General features: G+C 45.5%; 1 protein-coding gene across 2 annotated transcripts in view; it reads left to right on the top strand.

Moving 5' to 3' along the window:
• GALNT18 (polypeptide N-acetylgalactosaminyltransferase 18) overlaps window positions 1-1,998 on the top strand; it is a 1,553,208-nt gene extending 1,551,210 nt beyond the window's left edge. The window contains exon 11 of one of the 2 annotated variants that reach the window (XM_085648186.1): window positions 1,566-1,998. In XM_085648186.1, the coding sequence (XP_085504312.1) occupies window positions 1,566-1,712 (147 nt within the window). In that variant the 3' untranslated portion in view covers window positions 1,713-1,998. The remainder of the gene's footprint in view (window positions 1-1,565) is intronic. The other variant, XM_085648187.1, reaches the window with a different exon arrangement.
• Window positions 1,999-21,447: the final 19,449 nt, after the last annotated feature.

Here is a 21,447-nt window from a genome sequence, read left to right as displayed (position 1 = left end):
AGGTTTGTCCCTGAGCGTCCTATTCGATGCAACATTGTTCTGGTATAGTATGTCCGGTGTAGTATTTCTATTTGTATCAGTCTGAACCTGGAACGAATTGCTACCTCCGTAGGGCTCTGTAGTGCCTCCACTCATTCATCATGATCTGGGTTTCCTAGATCGCCCTCCCATGAGGCTTTTAGAGGACCCAAATCATCTGGGGAATTAATCATATTTTTTTTTAATATTAACTATATCGCTTTGGAGGTTAACGGGTTTGTGAGTAGACGATCTTCCAAGGGGAAAGCCTCTAGTAGTGCTACACCTTCGATGATGTGAGTCCTGAGGGCATGGCCAAGTTGTAGAGATTTCAAACACTCACCCTTTCCCATTTCATACTCTGACTGTAACATGTCAAATTTAATGTAGACTTGATCTCGCCACACATCCAGAGTTTCTGTAATCCCAGTAGTTTCCACTTGCCAACGTTTTCCAATTTCCTAACCTGTGGAAGTCTAGCGTTGCTCCATAGTGGGGTCATTTGTGTGAGCCTTCCCCCCCAGCCTAGATATTTGTTAACCCTACTCCATACTGTTAATACTGTGTGGGTGGGGAGCTCCCTTGGCTGCCTCGCATCGTAGAGTAATGGAAGACACCCCTTCACGCCCATATCCACCCTGTCTATCCTCAATGCTGGATCTGTACGCTCTCCAAACATCCAGTTATTGACTGTGACCAGCTGCAAGGCCCAGTAATAGCTTTTAATGTCTGGAATGGCTAAACTGCCCTTGTAGACTCCATTCTGCAACTTGCGAAGCGCTATGTGCCCCAGAGCAGAGAGCATAGCTCAGCATCCAACCTCTGGAAGAAGGTATGATGTACTACATTGGGCGTATTTTGTAGAATGTGTAAGAGTCGGGGGAGTGTCATCATTTTGTATAGGGCTGCTCGGCCCATCATTGTGAGGGGAAGCAATCGCCACTGTTTCACATCCTTTATGAATCTGTCTAGTTGGGGCACTAGATTTAGGTTATGCAATTCTTGTGGGTCTCTTGTTACCACTATTCCCAAGTACTTGAAATTCTTAGTCTCTATGGGAACTTTACATCTGGAGGTCAGATTGGGGGTGCTCCCCTTGCAGTGGAAATAGGAGGGATTTGTCCCAGTTGATCTGGTAGCCTGAATAGTCTCAGAAGATGCGGAAAATCTAAAGTTTTCTGTCTACTGATTGCCGCGGTTTGAGCACATATAATAAAATGTCATCTGCGTATAAGTGGTATATGTACCACTGATCTGTGTGAATCAGTCCCTGTCTCTTCTCTGGAACTCCTTCTGATGCATGATAGGTACCATTGCACCAGGCAGCCACAAAACCTTCTACATTGCTGCAAGGTAATAATATTTTTAATAGTGTGATGTCACAGCAGTAACATGTGACACTTGTAAGTCACTTTATATGCATGAGCAAAGGTACAGGAACCTGTAGATTGTTATATGTATAACTGGAAGCTACCAAACAGTACAGAGTATTTCAGACGAGGACTTAAATAAATTGTGTCTTATGTTGTTTTTTTTTTCTTTTCTAGGGAGGACAAATACAGAACAGAAAATCGAAACGATGCCTGGAGCTGCAGGAGAACGGTGACAATGAGTTTGGATTTCAGCTGGTGCTTCAGAAATGCAGCGGTCAGCACTGGAGCATCACCAATGTCCTGAGAAGCCTCTCGTCTTAACAGTCTCCTGGAGGAACCACCGCAGAACTTGATCCCTTTGCTACCGTGTAGCAAACTTTGCAATGTCGCCTGCTGTATTTTTGTTTTCCTTTTTTATTTTGCGAGTGTGGACAGTCAAGTGTGTGGGCTAAAAAAATAGATATTTTTATTTCGAAAGATTTTCCTCCGGTTTTTAGAAAGATGATGAATGACGGGTGAAGGTAGAACATATTAAACTATTTTGCAAATGTAAATAGGGATAAGGGGTAATATTTATAATGCTGAATATAAACTTTTATTGATAATCCATCATTGTATTTGTCTTCATTTTAGTAGGTGAGGTTTTCTAATCAAAACAGTATTATAAGTACAAGGCAAGTGGCAATATTTTAGCTCTACTTGCATCTACTTGCATCCATTTATAATTAACTTTTTAATGAGCATCAGACAAACGTAGCTTGCTAATATTTCTCCAAATGTTAGACCATCTGGATCATTACGGCAAAAATTAGTCACACTGATTTTACCTCAACAGTACATTAATATCTTTGCTTTTATTTTAACATGTATGGCCCATAATAGATTATCATTTCCATATTGGTATTATCAGTAGCATCTCTAGTTCGTCTCTAGTTCGTGTCCCCTAAATACAATAGTGCGCACTAACTGCCCCCTTGCCCACGCTTCGGTCTTCGCACCATGAGACTCGCTGTCGCAGATGTTCTCGATAAACTCCTCTGCTTGACACTCTAGCGGTGTGCTATGTGGACTTTCAGTCATTGGGTTGGGTAGAACTAAGATATTGTACAAAGGGTTCCCAGAAATCCCTAGGTCAGGAGGCCTGAGGTAACTCTTCTGGCCTGATGTAACTCTTCTGCATATGTCTCCAGTGTCTCTTAGCAATATGTCATGTCTGTGATCCAGTCCTTAAATCTTGGTGGGCTTCCACTACCCCTGCGAAGAGCAATGCGGCGTTTGGCCATCAATAATGCCACAGCTAGAAACTTTCGTCTTCTAGCCAGCTTTATTTTGTGCACTCCCAACAGGCACTCCCAACAGGCATGCTAGTGGGTTGTGAGGTATCCTTTCTGCTAACATAAGCGTAAGTGTGCTAGTTACGTCGTGCCAGTATGGTTGGAGCTGTGGGCATGACCATGCCACATGCAGAAAGTCTGCTCCCGAAGCGCCACATCTGTGGCACTTGTCCTCTGTTCGCAGTCCGCACTTGTATAGCTTTGCCGGTGTGTAATATATTTGATGTATAAATTTAAACTGAATTATGCGCAGGTTGCAGTTTGGGGTGAGCACCATCAGCAACACACAGCTGTAATCCCAGTCCTCCATAGCGATAGGGCTTCCCACTGCCTCCTCTCACCTTTGAAGTGGCCTATTTCGGGGTTGACTCTGTTCACCTTGGGTTGCGGCATATAACCGTGTTACTAAGCGCTGATGTGTGGGTGCTGTCAGTAAGATTTGTCTCAAGAAAACTAAGGGGGTCTACCCAATTAACCCTTTGGCATCTGGGTAATTAGACAAGTAATAAAGTGTATAATGCCAAGGAATCGATACAAATACTATTCAAAACAGAGATAGTTTAGTTATCTCTTCTTAACCAAAGTATTCTGGTGAACGAATCTAAATTTTCAAATCCAAAGTCAAAAGGTAAGGCAGCACAATAATATATACACTGACAAATAAGTATCAAAAAACAATTGTCATTATTTATTTCTCATACTGTATATAAAGGAATTGTTTACATATATACACACACACATTTATATTCGACACCTTTTCTCTTGGCCCTACTAATCAAATAAGGATGCTTTAAACTATTTACACAACCTGCATTCCTTTAAAATGAAGATCACTCTCTTAAAGAGACTCAAAGGTTCATCCGTTTAACCATATATTTCTAGAGTACTCTTTGTATCTCTTTAAACATATTTGACTTCATATGGGTGTCTTCAGTTTGTATGTCGACGCGTTTCAGCCTTAATAATTTCAGGCCTCTTCAGGACTAGGGCAATTAAATGTGCAACTTCACAATTTCAACCTAAAAATTAAATACATCTTTTAAACTACATCCGAACAACATATTTGCCATTATCAAATATACAATATATACACACGTGGGAACAAAAGACTCCATGATTATACTAGAGTACTATGTTCGTATATTTATCTGAAGGGGCGTCCAAAGTAAATTCGTTAATGTTACACACCCAAAGTTGTGTATTTTTCGTAATGCAAATTATATTTTTTACCGTGCACCAAACCAAAACGTGAACAAAATTATAAGGAAACTGAATGAATAAAGAAAAATAAAGTGTGCCTCCACAAACTTCCACCATCATCCCTAATTTCCACTACCCCTGCGAAGAGCAATGCGGCGTTTGGCCATCAATAATGCCACAGCTAGAAACTTTCGTCTTCTAGCCAGCTTTATTATGTGCACTCCCAACAGGCACTCCCAACAGGCATGCTAGTGGGTTGTGAGGTATCCTTTCTGCTAACATAAGCGTAAGTGTGCTAGTTACGTCGTGCCAGTATGGTTGGAGCTGTGGGCATGACCATGCCACATGCAGAAAGTCTGCTCCCGAAGCGCCACATCTGTGGCACTTGTCCTCTGTTCGCAGTCCGCACTTGTATAGCTTTGCCGGTGTGTAATATATTTGATGTATAAATTTAAACTGAATTATGCGCAGGTTGCAGTTTGGGGTGAGCACCATCAGCAACACACAGCTGTAATCCCAGTCCTCCATAGCGATAGGGCTTCCCACTGCCTCCTCCCACCTTTGAAGTGGCCTATTTCGGGGTTGACTCTGTTCACCTTGGGTTGCGGTATATAACCGTGTTACTAAGCGCTGATGTGTGGGTGCTGTCAGTAAGATTTGTAGCGCGTTAAGCGGTGTCGGTTCGTCTGGAAATCAGAAGTATAGTTCCCTTACTGCCATAAGCAGTCGCAAGTATGCGAATACCTTTAATGGCGTGCGGTGTATGCTGAGGGATGGAGCATCCTGTGATAGAAATTGGCCATGTGAAAATATCGTGCCCATTGTGTTTATTCCCATTTCCCCCAGTAAAGATAACATATTCTTCTCTTGTGTTACTGTTATTTGTGGGTGATGAGAGATGGGCAGCGCCGGAGCATAGATCGGGAGTTTCTGTGCCCTCTTTGTCAACATGTGCCATGCCTGCAATGTGCAGTATACTGAATGTATTACCTCTTTTGTGGAGTTCCTCCTTGAGTCGGATAGGAAAGTAATCAGGGGGGTCGGCTTCACACTATCATGCCCTACTTCTATGTGCAGTATATGGTCATGTGGATGTAGCCAGTAATGAGCAGGCTGTGCCTGCGCGCAGTAAAAGTATAATTGGAGGTCTGTTGCTCCAAAGCCCCCTCGATGGTAGGGTCTGGTCAGAACTTTCAATCCCTCTCTTGCCTGCTTCCCCGCGCACGTCAGCCACAGCATGGCTGTTCGCAGTTGTGCAAAGACTGCTTGTGTGAGCCAGATCGGTATGTTCATAAATAAATACAGAATTTTTGGCAGTATAACCATCTTCTGTATAGCGATCCTAACAGCCAATGAGAGTGGTAGTTTGATCCATCAATCTATCTGGTTCTCCAGTTTCGCCAGTCCTCTACCATAGTTCCCTCTAAGTACCGGCTCTGGGTTACGGTGTATCCATATGCCGAAATATTTTACCGGTTCAGTCTGCCATTGTAATGGGTAATCCAGATTAGGCCGCGCTATAGCTAGCGTAAACTGTATTACCACAGACTTGTCCCAATTAACATTGAGACCTGAGTAGTGCTCAAACCTAATATATTCTCTTATGAGTGGATTTAAATTACGATCTGGATATCGTGCATAAAGAACCATGTCGTCAGCACATAGCGACCGGACAAAGCTGAAATTGTATGGCGGATTCTGCATGCTTTTGCCGTATTTTACATGCTAGTGGTTCTAGCTCTATTGTGAAAAGAAGCGGCAAAAGTGGGCAACCCTGTCTCATTCCCCGGCTTATCCCAATCAGGTCTGATATATAGCCGTTGGGCTCTTTGTATAGTAGTGCTATCCAGTGTAAAAATGGTTCAGGGAACCTCATCCTACGCAGCACCGTAAACATGAAAGGCCATTCTACTGAATCAAAAGCCTTCACGTCCAATAGGGAATTAATCGCTCCTCTTATCTCATCTTCAGTGATGTGATGGCAAAAATACTCGCGATGTTCATTCGACAGCCATGTCAAGGCAATATCCTCTAAATAGTGGCACATTTCAGGCGGGGAAGCAGTTGATTGCGCAGAGTAGAGGCGGTTGTAAAACTCTGAGAAGCAATCTAGAATTGAGGGGGTGTCATATGTGGGTTGGTCTAGCGTGGTCATGATCTGGGTTATGTAGGTTTACATGTGTGTGGATCGAATTCTGTGTGAGAGCGTCTGCCCCGGTCTGCTCCCCTCTCCGTACTTGCGTGCAGTATATTTACTCAAAATATATTTTATCTCATCATTTGTGAAGTCATGATAGGTGTCTACTTCCAGCCAGATATCTGCCAGTAACCTAGGGTCCTGTGTAGCTTCATATTCCACCTCCAATTGTCGTATCTCTCTTTCCACCTTTGCCAATTGCTGCTGAATGTCTTTTAGTATACCTGCATGTTTACCAATACAATGGCCCCTAATAGTCACCTTAAAGGCCTCCCACAGTGTCTTTGCACTACCCACAGATCCTGCATTGTGGTCAAAGTACTCTACTATTGCCTGGCGCAGTTCAGAGCAAAACACCTGGTCCCTAAGTGCACCCTGTTGTATACGCCAAGTAAACTGTCGTGGAATGTGTGTGGGGATGGCAAATGCCAGTCGGACAGGTGCATGATCTGACAGTGTCTTGCGCATGTGTTCTACAGAAGTCGTCCATGTACAAATATCCTGTGTGGCCAGCCAATAGCCTATTCTAGAGCACGTGTTATTAGCAGTTGATGTGCATGTGCCCTCTTTCCGACCTGGGTGTCTCAGTCGCCATACATCCAACAGGGCACACTCATCCATACCGTCTCTTAGTGCCCTTGCCGCTTGCTTCCCATATCTTTCATTTCCGGTTGACCTATCCAAAGCTGGATCTATGCAGGTGTTAAAATCCCCACCCCAGAGGACAGCTGCTGGGGGTAGAGTGCACAGTTTTGCCAGTATCTGCACAAAGAAGGTTGGGTCATCAGTATTAGGACCATATGTTGTGATAATAATTAAGGCGGTGCCAACGAAGTTGCAGTGAACTGTCACATACTGCCCTTGGTCATCTTTAATGGAACTAATGAGAGTGAAGAGAGTGCCACGCCTAATAAGAAGCATTACTCCTCTGGCGTAGGTAGAGTATGATCATGCCATACGATAGGATGCCCACCTCGTGCCAATTCTGCCCTCGGTGAGGTCCGTGAGATGTGTGTTTTTGGAGACAGGCAACATCTACTTTGTGGCGGTCTAGGTATGCGAGGACCTTACGTATTTTCTGTGAATTACGTAGGCCTCGTACATTCCATGTCATAAATGTCAGGGATCGTGTGTGTCTGCCTCTGTTGTCTGTACCCAGGGTCACGTTTATGATGAAATTGCCAGTAACTTGTGTGTGCGTCTATGCCATGGCACGCACACACGCCATTTTGGGAAAGGGACAGTCTAGTTCACGGGTACTCATAGTACGGCCCGCGGGCCGTCGGCGGCCCGGCAAGCCTTCCTTGGCGGCCCGCGGACCTTCCACACATAGTGCCTGTGCCCTGTGCTTGTCAGGGAACACCGCCGGTTGCAGCAGCACGGAGCTGTGAGGCCGGGCGATTCTTTTAAAGGCCATTTACTTGTTAATGAGGCTTTGTTGTATTTCACCTCTTCTTAGCGCCCCTGCATCTCCCCTCTGATTGAGTGGAGATGCAGGGGCGCTAAGAAGAGGTGAAATACAACAAAGTCTCATTAACAAGTGAATGGTCTTTAAAAGACCTGTGAAGTACTTGGGTGCGGCCGTGTGCGTTCCCTGGAAGCCGTCTCAGCGCGGGGTGAGGTGACAGAGGACAGCAGGGTGAGGTGATGGAGGGCAGCAGGGAGTGAGAGCAGGGGGTGAGGTGACAGCGGGAGGAAGACAGAGTGCGACAGAGGGAGGAAGAGGGAGGGAGAGAGAGGGAGAGGAGGAAGACAGGGAGAGGAGGAAGACAGGGAGAGGGGGGAAGACAGGGAGAGAGAGAGGGAGACAGAGGGAGAGGGAGGGTGGGAGAGGGAGGGAGACGGAGGGAGAACAGAAGAGGGAGGGAGGGAGACAGAGTGAGGGAGACAGAGGGAAAGAGAGAGCAATAGAGAGAGGGAGGGAGACGGAGAGAGGGAGGGAGAGGGAGAGAGAGAGAGAGGGAGGGAGGGGGACAGAAAGAAAGGGAGACAAACAGTGAGTGAGACAGAGGGAGAGAGAGGGAGGGAGACGGAGAGGAAGGGAGGGAGAGAGGGAGACAGAGAGACAGAGAGAGGGAGGGAGAGAGAGGCAGGGAGACAGAGGGAGGAAGGGAGGACAAAGGGAGGGAGGGAGGGAGACAGAGGGAGGGAGGCAGACAGAGGGAGGGAGGGAGACAGAGGGAGGGAGACGGAGACAGAGGGAGGGAGACGGAGACAGAGGGAGGGATAGGGAGGGAGGGAGACAGAGGGAGAGAGGGAGAGGGAGGGAGACAGAGAGAGAGAGAGAGGGAGGGGACAGAGTGAAAGGGAGACAAACAGTGAGTGAGACAGAGGGAGCGAGAGGGAGACAAACAGTGAGTGAGACAAAGGGAGCGAGAGGGAGACAAACAGGGAGGGAGACAAAGGGAGCGAGAGGGAGACAAACAGGGAGGGAGACAGAGAGAAAGGGAGACAAACAGAGTGATGGATGGAGAGAGAGACAGAGAGAAAGGGAGACAAACAGAGTGATGGACGGAGAGAGAGACAGAGAGAAACGGAGACAAACAGAGTGATGGACGGAGAGAGAGACAGAGAAAGCGAGACAAACAGAGTGATGGACGGAGAGAGAGACAGAGAGAAAGCGAGACAAACAGAGTGATGGACGGAGAGATAGATAGATAGAGAGGGCGGGAGACAGAGTAAGAGATAGATAATAGATAGATAGATAGATAGATAGATAGATAGATAGATAGATAGATAGATAGATAGATAGATAGGGCGGGAGACAGAGTGAGAGATAGATAGATAGATAGATAGATAGATAGATAGATAGATAGATAGATAGATAGATAGATAGATAGATAGATAGATAGATAGAGCGGGAGACAGAGTGAGAGATAGATAGATAGATAGATAGATAGATAGATAGATAGATAGATAGATAGATAGATAGAGTGGGAGACAGAGTGAGAGATAGATAGATAGATAGATAGATAGATAGATAGATAGATAGATAGATAGATAGATAGATAGATAGATAGATAGATAGATAGATAGATAGATAGATAGATAGATAGACAGCCCAGTGCTGTGTCTTCTGCTCGCAACCTAGGCGTGCAATTTGATGCTACCTTATCATTTGACGATCATGTTAGGATCACGGCTGGCTGCTGCTTTGGCCTTATCAAATCTTTAAAGAAATTTTTTGACTTCCTCCCCATTGCCTCCAGGAAATCGGTCGTGGTTGCACTAATACTCTCCCGACTCGACTATTGCAATGGGTTGATGGCAGGGGTAAAAAAGTCCACTTTGAAGAAGTTGCAAAGTGTACAGCACGCGGCGGCACGGTTAGTGTTAAAACTCCCTAGGAAATCTTCAGCCTCAACTGCATTAAATTCTCTGCACTGGTTGCCACTGCATAAGAGAATTCTTTTCAAACTCTTGCTCACAGCTTTTAAATCTTTGAAAAATATAGGTCCCAAATACCTTGTTAAACGTTTTATTCGCTATGATCCTGTACGTTGTCTGCGATCCTCAGGGGCTAATCTTGCTAAGATCCCGAGGCATAAATACAAAACTAGGGGCGGAAAAACGTTCACAGTCCTAGCAGCAAGAGCTTGGAATAATCTACCTGTAAATCTTAGACTGATCGAGTCTGAATGCCCCTTTAGGAAACAACTGAAGACCTGGGTCTATCAGCAATCAGATACCTATGTGCTAGCAGCCATCTAGATCTTTTCACCGCTTATCCCCTATACGCATGCTCAGCGCCAAGATGCTCCTTCCAGAGCGAATGTTGCGCTTTATAAATATCCAAATAACAATAACAATAACAATATAGATAGATAGATAGATAGATAGATAGATAGATAGATAGATAGATAGATAGATAGATAGAGCGATAGATAGATAGATAGATAGATAGATAGATAGATAGATAGATAGATAGATAGATAGATATGTGTGCATACCGGGTCTGGAGGCTCAGTGGATGAAGGCGTCCGCTGCAGTGGCCTGTGTTCAACCTCATGGTCATAGATTTTTTTTGCTCTAGCCCCGCCCCCTCCCCCACTGGCCCCGCCACCACCGGTGCGGCCCTCAGCCAGAAACCACACTGTAAATTTGGCCCCCGAGAGAAAGTTTGTGAGTACCCATGGTCTAGTTTATCCGTTCCCTACCCAAGCCGGGTACTATAAAGGGAGGCTATGACGCTCACGCGCAGATGAATTTAGTAACAGAACGGCTTCAGTTTAAGGCGAATTTTACTGCTGCTACTCACTAGTTAGAAAGAATTATAAGGGAATTTTAATTTCTGTCTGGGGCTGAATTTTTAAATATTTAATAATTTTTAACCGGGTCACTTTAGATTCTGCTTTGTATATGCTGCACATAGTGGGATTTTCTAGCTCACCATGTGAATAGCGCTTTCATCTTGAGACCCCCCCCCGGTCCACCGTAGTCATTAGCGGGCTGTTTGAGTGGAGGGTGGTTTCGGGGTAATCAAAAGCAACCTACTTCCAGTTTGGGCCACACGCAACCGCCATTTTGGGAAAGGGACGGTCTAGTTTATCCGTTCCCTACCCAAGCCGGGTACTATAAAGGGAGGCTATGGCGCTCGCGAGCAGATTACTTTAGTAAAAGAACGGCTTCAGTTTAAGGAGAATTTTATTGCTGCTACTCACTAGTTAGAAAGAATTATAAGGGAATTTTAATTTCTGTCTTGGGGCTGAATCTTTTAATACTTAATAATTTTTAACCGGGTCACTTTATGTTCTGTTTTGTATATGCTGCACATAGTGTGATTTTCTAGCTCACCGTGTGAATAGCGCTTTCATCTTGAGACCCCCCCGGTCCACCACAGTCATTAGCGGGCTGTTTGAGTGGAGGGTGGACTCGGAGTAATCAAAAGCAACCTACTTCTGGTTTGGGCCACACTCAACAGCCATTTTGGGAAAGGGACGGTCTAGTTTATCTGTTCCCTACCCAAGCCGGGCACTACAAAAAGAGCCAATGGCACGTGCGCACAGTGGACGCGCGCAGTGGATGCGCCTTTGGCGCACCAAATGCACGCCCGTCTGCGCCCATCCGCGCCTTGCTGGGACCCGGGGCCATGATCCCTGCTTCATCTAATAGAGATATTATAACTTACTCTTCTAAACAGATGTTGGAGTACCACATCAATTCACAGTTAGATTGTACAAGCCACTGATTCCTGCCTGGGATGCAACTTTACAGCGCACATAGGATTATGTAGGGCACTTAATGTTTTAACACCTAATATTCCTACCAAACAGCAAGTAAATTTGCACGTCAAAGGTGGGACGACACTTACTAAGGAATTTTCTTTCTTCAACATCAATTGTCGCTCACTTCCAAAGCACCAGGCTGATGTTTTTGATTTTTTAAGTGACAAACAGCCTGACGCTATTTTACTTACAGAGACATGGCTCAATACCAGCTCTGGCCTGGATGTAGTCGTAGCTCAGCCACCTAATTATGCTATTGTTAGGAAAGATAGGAAGGACAAAATAGGTGGAGGGATCGCCATAATCTATAAAAAATTATATTCTGTAAATTTGATGGGTTATTGATCTCTGGCTGCCAAGATGCAGTGTTTAAATTGACCTTAACCCCACATTTCACTTTTTCAGGGATTCTGGTTTATCGCCCCCCTAGGCCATCTGGCCCATGGGCCACAACCTTCCCGGATCTAGTTACACCCTTTCCTCTTAACTCGGCGAATTTATCTATTCTGGGGGATCTTAATCTCCATTTGGAGGATCCTGCATGTACTATTAGTAATACTTTCATCTCAGACTTGGCATCAATAAATATTTTGCTCTGTAATTCTGGCCCCACTCATAAAGCTGGTCACTTGCTGGATACTATTTTTTCTAATTTATCCAACATTGATTGTTTCACAGCTATTCCACTGTGTTGGTCCGACCATTTTTTGGTTGGTGACTTGTGGCGCACAAAAACTAGAAACTGGAAAAAGTTGGACATTGCTATTTTTAATACATTTCTATCCATCAATGCCCCTATTTGCAAAAATATTTTACTTTTGATCTAATGGCATTTCAAAATTGGATTCAGAAAGCCACGGACATCTGCCTTCCTCCCTCTATTAAGAAGGTAAACAGTCACCGTCCCCCTGCCCCTTGGTTTTCAGACAGGCTAAAAGTTGAGAAAACTAAATGCAAGAATATAGAAAGACGGTGGAGGCGGGCCTATGCGCCTGATGCCAAACATGCCTATTTACATGCCAAAAGGGAGTATCATTCTCTTTGTAGGGCATCCCGTGCAAACTATGTCTCCTCAACTATAACTGATGCAAAGAATTGCTCTAAAACATTATTTAAGATGGTTAAAGAATTATCAGGCTCTTCAACCCAGCCCATCCCCCCCAGTCTGAATGAAGTGCAACGCGAGGACCTTGCTCAATTTTTTACAAACAAAGTGGAAGTAGTCTATATTCCACTTTGGATGGTAATAAGCTATCATATTCTGCCCCACTACTATCCACTCACTTCCAGCCAGTCTCTCCGACCGATTGTAGAGACGCTCATATTACGGACTCCACTAATAAGTTGGAACATTGGCCACTACTAGACATTGATACCCTCAAACAGCATCTAGGTAGTATTAAATCTGGTTCCCCACATGACCTCCTTCCTATTACAGTACTGCAGCAGCTAGAATTGCCGGCACTTACAACTATCATGGAACTTTTAAATGCCTCCTTAATGGAGTCCATCGTTCCCCCTAAATGGAAGCATGCAATGGTTGTCCCACTGCTGACAAAGGCCAACTCTGACCCTACTCTAAAATCAAATTATCGGCCAATTTTTCTTCTCCCTGTGTTCTCTAAGATTTGGGAGAGGCATATTAATGGTCTACTGTTCCAGTTTATTGAAACTCATAAGTTTCTTCATCCGTCACAATCTGGTTTTAGAACCGGCTATTCCACCGAAACCGCTCTTCTTGGCGTTACAGAAATTCTACGCCAGCGTTTGGATGCAGGCGATACAGTAGCTCTTGTCTTACTGGATTCAAGTGCGGCCTTTGACACGGCGTCTCACGCCATGCTGTTAAAGGCCTTACAATCTATAGGGGTCATTGGTCCTGCACTTAGCTGGCTAACTTCCTTTCTCACCAATGAACATTCCAGGTCTTCTCTTCCGTAGCCAACTCTAAGATCCATTCTTCTCCTTATGGAGTTCTGCAGGGGTCTATCCTTAGTCCTTTGTTATTTAATATTTATGTTAGACCCCTTGCAGCGATCGCTGAAGAGGCTGAGCTGTCGTTATTTACATATAACGATGGCACCCAGATCATTTTCTCTCTTTCTGAGGGAAAGGCTTCAGAGCAATCTGCTCTTCGGACTGGGCATAGCAAAGTTGCATCATGGATGCACGCCAACTTTCTCAAGCTTAATGGTGGAAAAACAGAGGTCCTGATTCTGGGGAAAAATAAAGATCTCTGGGGTCCGCAACATTGGCCTACAGAAATGGGTGCACTGCCGTAACCCTCCTATCATGTTTGCAACCTCGGCTTTATTATTGACGATTTACTATCTATGCGTCAACAAGCCATGAAGGTGGCTGCAACATGTTTCACTATTTTGAAATGGCTGAAGAAAATAGTCTGGATGCTACCTAGCCCTACCCAGAGAACCGTAGTCCAGGCTCTTGTTACTTCTAGACTGGACTACGGTAACATCCCCTACCTTGGAGCTAATAAAGATGTGACACTCAAGCTACAGCGGGTACACAACTCCGCTGCCAGAATGCTCTGCTGTGTTCCCAGAGCAGCCTCTATTTCTGGCTCCCTGAGAGACCTCCACTGGCTCTGGGTTGAAAACCGGATCAAGTTTAAAGCTCTGAGCTATATGTTTAGATTTAAGCTTGGCACGGCTCCCCTTTATTTGCTAAATTTAGCTCACCCATATCTGCCTTCATGCACTCTTCAGTCTACTACCCAGGCTAAATTCCAGGTGCCCAGGATTAGATTATCCCGTATGGGCGGCCACTCCTTCACCTACTTGGGCCCTGTTTTGTGGAATGCCCTTCCTCTGTCTCTCCGCACCCAAACTAACTATATACTTTTCCGTAAGTCACTTAAAACCTGGCTTTTCGATCAGTAAGTCATTTTCTCTTTTCTTCTGCTGTTCTGACGGGTGCCAGGAAACCCTTTTTGGGTAGCTGCTGCGCCTATATATACATTTTAAATAATACAAATAATAATATCTGCTATTCTAATGCCGACCAGGCTTTTCAAGATAACACCCTGTCCCCCCTCCCACTTCGCCAGTCCCGTTACAGAGAAGACAAACCCAGTAAATTTGTAACTTGCCCAACTCTCCCCCTCCCATTCCCCAAACAAAAAATTAACTAGATGTGGCGTACACAAGGTGGCTGGAGCTGCCATTCCGATTCCCTGTGAAAGAAATCACATGGGTGGTCGCTATGGGAGCACATAGTTCGATGCGCACCTCAGCTTGCAGGTCAGCAGCCTTATAGCGAGATTGTCTGTGCACACGCATGAACACCTTATCCTCTTGACATAATATGCATGTGCATATAGAGAACGTTCAAGCAATGCTACAGTAGCTAGTTCACTAAGCCCTCGAGTTTCACCTATCTGTGTCCTGCGGGTGGGACATCAGGTACTGTCCCACTCGAGTTCGTAAGCGTTGGTGCGCAGTCATTGGATAGTATTGTTGTTGCAAAAGATGTAGCCCTCTCCGTGTCGCACCAGATAGTCAATTGCACAGTTTAGTCCCTAAGACCCAGTCCTGGTGTCGTCCTGTGGCAGACTGGGTAACACTCGCTGTATCTTCAAGTTGCAGTTCCGTCGCTAACAGATGGTCTGTGAATGGTGACCCTATATTCTATGTCAGATGTAGAGGTCTGTTCTTCCGGCCCACCTCTTAGTGATCTCCTGCGTGTGCCTTGGGACCCCTTCTGCTGTAGGAACTTGAGCACTTCCTTTGGATCATTATAGATTGTGTTCTTCCCGCTGTTTGTTACCCGCAATCTGGCCGGGTAGAGCATTGCATATGGGATATTTTGGTCCTGAAGTTTCTTTTTGACAGGCACAAACTTCTTTCTTGCCAGCTGGATAAGTGGTGTAAAATTGGGGTAGATAGGTATGTCCATCCCCTCGTGTGTCAAGCTGCCCAGGTCCCGTGCCCTACGAAGTGCCGCATCACGATCTCTATAATTTAATAGTTTAGCTATTATCGGCCGTGGTCTGGCACCCGGTGGCGGAGGTGGAGCTAGTGATCTATGTGCCCGCTCTATGATAAAGACATCGAAATAGGTCTCCTTCCCCAGGAGAGAGATGAGCAGCTGTTTGACATATCGTTCCATGGGCCCCGTGTTGGTTGTCTCCGCTATTCCCATGAGGCATATGTTATTTCAACGAGAGCGCCCCTTGATGTCTTCAGCCTTCGCCATTAACGTAGTTAAGCTTTTGTCCATCTGCCCTTGCCTTACTTCCATTTGTTGGTGGGCATCTTCTGCTTCAGAGATCCGGTGCTCCGCCATGTTAATTCGTTCCGTGTGCTTATCCAGGCACTTGGAAATGCGGTTCACTCTGTAGGTTATAGAGTCTATTTTGCCATCGATGCTTGAGAGTGCAGTTTGTATGGACGAGAACATAGCCTGCAGATCGCTGGTAGTGACACCACTCGCGACCCCCTCTGCCTGTTGCGAAGACTGTTGGTCATCCGAGCCAGTCTCAACCAATTTCTTCGACTGGTCAAAGTGGAGTTTGGGCTGATTCCTGTTAGGATTGCCCATGGTTCGGCCGCAAGATCAACCCAGCACGTCCTCCCAGCGCGCTCTGCTTTGTGCATGTACTGCGCAGTTTTAGAAAGTCTTGGCGTATTCCTTCGCCCGTAACGTTAAAAGCCAGCTATTCTCAGTCAGGCAGTGTGGGAAGTGACTTGGACAGCAAAGGTTAGACAGGGGGCCCGCGGTTCTTACCGTCGTCATGCGCACCGTGGGTGCCCCGCTGTGGGTACGCCGAGCTGCTCGTTAATAGCGTCAGAATTGCTCCATTGATTTGTCACATGTAAACACCGTGTGTGGCAGTCTCTCAGGGTCTTACCGCCATACAAATCTCCGTGGGTCCGCGTCAAATTATCTTGCTGACTGCCGTAGCCATCGGCCTCTCCAGCCAGCCGGCAGAACAACTGTACTCACTGTGGCGCAGAGCAGAGTTGGGCAGAAATGGGGTGCTCAGGGGTGCAGCAGTGTCTTCCGGAGGTCGAGTCCACAGCCCTACGGTAGCTCGCCGCCTCGTCAGTGGTGGAGATCCCGGACGTTTTCTTCGCCCTGCAGGTAAGCTATGGGGCACGGCCCTGCTGTTTTTCCAGGCATCCCGGTTCCGTAAATGCAGTTTCCTCCCTGCTGGCGATTACACGCTGGCGTGTCGCTGCACACCAAGCCCTCCGTGTCTTGCAGTTGTCGTGCCGCCAGCCTTGAGCACACCCGGCACCGACCAATTCCACGGCCGGTAGCCACCATGCAGTTACTCCCTCACCTCTCAGGGAGCAGGAGCTCCGATGTGGAGTGCTCTGTGCAAAGTGCTCTCCGGGCAGCCTCAGTTGCAGTCCTCCCTCTTCCGAAGGTGGCTGGTCTCCAATGCTGTTCTTTTCCCGGGAGACACAACTCACCAGCTCAGCAGGGCAGCCGCCACGACTGCCTGTGATCTGCGTCTCGGCTATCCACCCCGCAAGCCCGCTGCTTCACGTTTCGGCCTCTCGGCATAGGCCCCAGCTCCGCAGTTCCATCAGATCACGCCAGCAGCAGTTCTGAGCCGACTAGAGCAGCGATAAAGGGGTCCACAGATAGCCACGATCTTGCGGTACGTTTATGTCAAAGATGTAGTGCCCTACATGTTCGAGGATTGCAGGATAGTTTTAGGATATGGCTGCGACCGAAAGACCTCGCTCAAGAAGCGGCCATCTTCTGCCGTGGCTAGCTCCGCCCCCTACATTAATATCTTTAAAGTTAACATAGTCAGGGCTCTAAACTAAAGCGGTTTTTCAAGTTTAACAGGGGGTCTGTACCACCATGATTATCCAGGATTTGCCCTTCTATATGAGGAATTGTGGGGTATATTCAGAACCTTAGGGAGTGCAAAAAATGATGCAATATTCCAATATTGCATAACGTTTTAAATGTTCTAAGCAATTTCTTAATTCCAGAATTTCCTCACAATCCCTTCTGTAACATTGTTGGGGATCCTCGACTGCTGCACTCAAATAGGAAATTCAGCTTAGTAAAATACAGACCTTCCATGAAAAAAGAAGAAAACCATAACTTACTGTGTCTCCCCCAGTGCAGACACCCTTAGAGCATGCACTGATCTATATTACCACGACTTACTAGGCTTTTGGCAGTAGTTCTCTTAACCACCCTCGGAAGAGTGGCCAGTCACACAATGCAATCTTCCAAGGATAGGATGGTTTCCTACCCAAAGAAGATGACTTGGTACACAAATTGCCATAAAATCTAGACCCTAGCTCCGTGGGCTCCTCATACCCCACCCTTTAGGAGTTGTTTCCATCAGCACAATGTCAGATAATGCCAGAGACATTTGATGAGATCATTGATCTCATAGAGAAAGATGACTGCTCGCCAACCCAACAGAAAGATCATTAAGGATGTGCCTCTGCTCTTCAACATGGTAAATAAATATACAAACTAGAGAGTGGAGGTTAATACACCCCAGGTTATGCTGACTGCTAAGCAGTGCAGGTGTATATTCATAGTTCATACTTTCCTGATTGTAGTGTCCCATAAGTAGTGGCAGCTCAGGCAAGAGACTGCAACAACAAGACACATTTTACCTGGGTCTGGAGAGGCACATGCCTGCCAATTAATATTTGAAGTAACTCATGATGAAGTGACTCCATCCTGATTCAAAACCCAAATGTATTTTGTCGGAGGAAAGTAATTTCTTTAGGTGTATTGTGACCATCCCCTAATCAGACTGATGAATAAAAACACAGACAGTAGCCACTAGCGTCTAGTACTGTAAAAGATTAATTATGCAGCCTTTAGCTGATGAGGAGAGCAAATAGATGCTAATATTGAAGAAGGAAACTCCTTATTACAAGTGCACATTTTTAAAAGGAACCAACCTTTTACCCACGCTAGGTGACATGCAACATAATTGGACTGCTCCTTATCCTGGACACAAGTCTATGATGGACTTTACTCAGACTCTTAAGACCTGCCCAGATGAGCTAAGCTTGTTTAACATCCATGTTACTATGAGTGGACATAAAGGGCCATAGATTAAAACTGCTATAGTGAGTTAAACAGCTTTAATATTGTTCACACTAACGTCAAGTTTAAAAAATGTGATAGGTTGTTGGAAACCTTACCATTATTCCCAGTTAGTCTAGCTGCACACTATTGTAAATAAAGCCGAACTTGGACTTCCATTCATGATGTGGTGCAGCCCACTGGTTAAACATTCCAACTGGTGTGGGTGAGGTCCTTTTATTAGTAAACATTGTTTCTTATACCAGGACTTAACAATCCAGTGAATGAGCATATAGGTATATTTCAAAGTGAATAATATAGGATCCTTTGATCTTTAATTGATGCTATTTTTATAGATGATTGTTCTGTTCTATTTTTGACTCAGTGATTCAGCTTTTCCCCAACTTTACTTCTGCTACTGTGAGGAACCATGGCGTATTGCTGTGTCCTCCCACTTATGCCCCCATTTTTGATGACTAAATGCTGGTTTTCTGACTCTGATTGTACCCTGGACTCTGCTAACCAGACCCAGGGCTGTGCTGTGATGAAAAGTACATGGTAATTATGTATAAATACAATTGCTAATGACAACCTACCTGTACGTCCATAGTATATGGTAGGCATGCAGGTTTAGAGGTAAAGTAGATTTAATGCACTTAAGTGTGCACGGCTGTGTTGCCTGCTGACATTTTAAAGGCAACCCTGCTTTTAAAATAAAATTATATGCAAATTTGACTTTGTAATTAAAGATACTTCCAAAGTCTTAAACTACTTTATGTTTACATATGTCAGCCCTGAGATCTCACCTGGGTGCCACAGTGGTACAGTGCTATGTAACTAAAAGCAAGGATATTATAACAGATGTTTTTTAAGCTCTGTAGAAGGAAAAACTGCCAATTTTGTTTTTTCCTTTTATATTGCATTAGCTCCTTAGGCTAACATGGGAAGGCTTTATTAAACTTTAATGAAGTCTAACTATTGACAGGAGTGAGCTAAAAATATACTTCAAAGTATCTAAATAACAGTTAGAATAAATCCAACAGCTTGCCATGCTTGGACTTCTAATAACTATGACAGAAAATACATTATAGAACTTGCTTTTCTGTTGTGCCAAAATCCAACCTTCTATCAGCCTCTACTGATTGACCAGCATGAGCCAAACTGCTCTGCTGAGGTGTGAAGAGGACTGCATTGGGACAAAGGACATATGGTGGGAGGAGATTAGCAGCTGCAGAGCAAAAAGCAGGATGGGGTGCAGTAGCCAAACTGGTCTTCAATGAGGTTATGACAGTTAGGACAGGACACAACCTCATCCCTGCTTCCTGCGCCCCCCACCCTGACTGCAGCCCCAGTAATTGAATTAGCAGAGTGGCTGGAAGGGGAGTTTTAGGGAAAGTTAATCTCACTAGTGGGTTGATTTACCTAGATCTTAACCTCCAGGAGAGAGTTTCTCCATTTTAGATTTTAAAGAATAGGGCTTTCTGGGACAAGAATTTGCCACACTGGAGTTCGAGGGAAAACATGGCAGCCAGCTAGCGGTGGGTCGCGGGTGTTCCGGAGGCCCGTGGCAGAGTTTTTGGATTAGCGATTAAGCAGTAGGGATTATGGAGTGTTATGGAGTGTTAAATTAAAACGTTAACCCGTTCGACGCGCATGACGTAACGGTTCCGTCATGCACGTCGGTTGGGCTGTGCTTATGACGGAACCGTTCCGTCATGGCCCCGCCCGCGCACGGAACCTTCAGCGTGGCGCGGAAATCCGCGCCGCGCTGAAGGTGTTAAACGTTTGAATAGCGCTTAGCAATAATTTACCTGTTCATCGGTGCTGAGCGGCAGCAGGGGACCCTGTAGCCAAGCACAGAGTTACAAGGCGGGAAGTGGAGACTGTAATCACGGCAGAGCAGCTGTGGGTGAGAGCAGCGCTGGAGCTACGCCGGGGGCGTCGTGCTGGCGCTAGGGCTCTCTTCCAGGGTAGTGGACGAGGAGGCAGCAGGAAGAGTGAGGCCAACGAGGAGAGCGCTGTTAATAGCACGGTGGAGCAGTCCCCGAGGTGAACGGTAAGAGTCAGAACTCTAACAAAAGTAAAATAAAAGTCGAGAGGGCTGAGAGGGGATGCAGTGTCGGTGAGACTGGCGGGTGAGACCTAGAAGAGACTCAAGATACACTTTAAGAAGTGTGGTGAGAGAGGGCACGGTGGAATTCCCTGAGCTGGTGAATTTCCCATCCAAGTGCAAAAAGGAACGAGGGGCGAAAACGAAGGAGGTGAAGTCTACATAATAAATTGGCAAGAGGGGGATCTTTGGAGCACAAGATAAAGGTGACCCCAGCTCTTAGGACTTATTTCAAAGTGATTCCGAAAACCCTGGTGTTGAGGAGTAACCCTATGATGGAGGCAGTGGAGCTCCAACAAAATCAACAAAAACAAGAGCACAGTGATTAACTATCAGGCGGGGGAGCGCTTTGGGGGTTTTAAATCTGGGAGATTGGTCTGCACATCTGAGCCCAAATCGTTTTCACGTTTTTTTAAATTTTAGTTCAGAAGAAAAGTTTATTAAAGGTAAAGAGGTGGAAACATACAGTACATATTACTGATCAAAAAACAATACATCATGTACATATTACGGCGGAGATATATGAGTAAGAAGAACATTTTAAAAAACAGCAAAAGGATAATCAGGGAGAGCACAATGCATATATAAATGAAAAAACTAGAAAAACAGCAAGAGAAATCAAGGGGGTTTAAGTACTTCCTGCTGAGCTGGGGTTGGTAAGGAGTGTTTCAATGCACATTTATCAAAAAATGTTGTGACAGGCAACCATAACTGAATTCGCTTCATGGCCATTTGTACAGGAAACAGGAGAAATGTATCCAGTCTATGATTATGGCATACATCATACCACCAAGCTTTGTAAGAAATCTTCGTGAAATCTTTCCAATTTCTCGTTATCTGCTGAAAAGCAACTGCTATTAGTAAATCAACAATTCTGATATTAATTTCGTAGTTATCCCAAATTGGGGAAAGGCTTCCCAAGAAAATGTCCTTTACAAAGAATGGGGCATTG

Source organism: Triturus cristatus, chromosome 3_2 (genome assembly GCF_964204655.1).
Source record: "Triturus cristatus chromosome 3_2, aTriCri1.1, whole genome shotgun sequence".
NCBI classification, from domain to species: Eukaryota; Metazoa; Chordata; class Amphibia; order Caudata; family Salamandridae; genus Triturus; species Triturus cristatus.
Note: the sequence above shows the minus strand (reverse complement) of the source record. Positions and strands in the feature narration are given on the sequence as shown.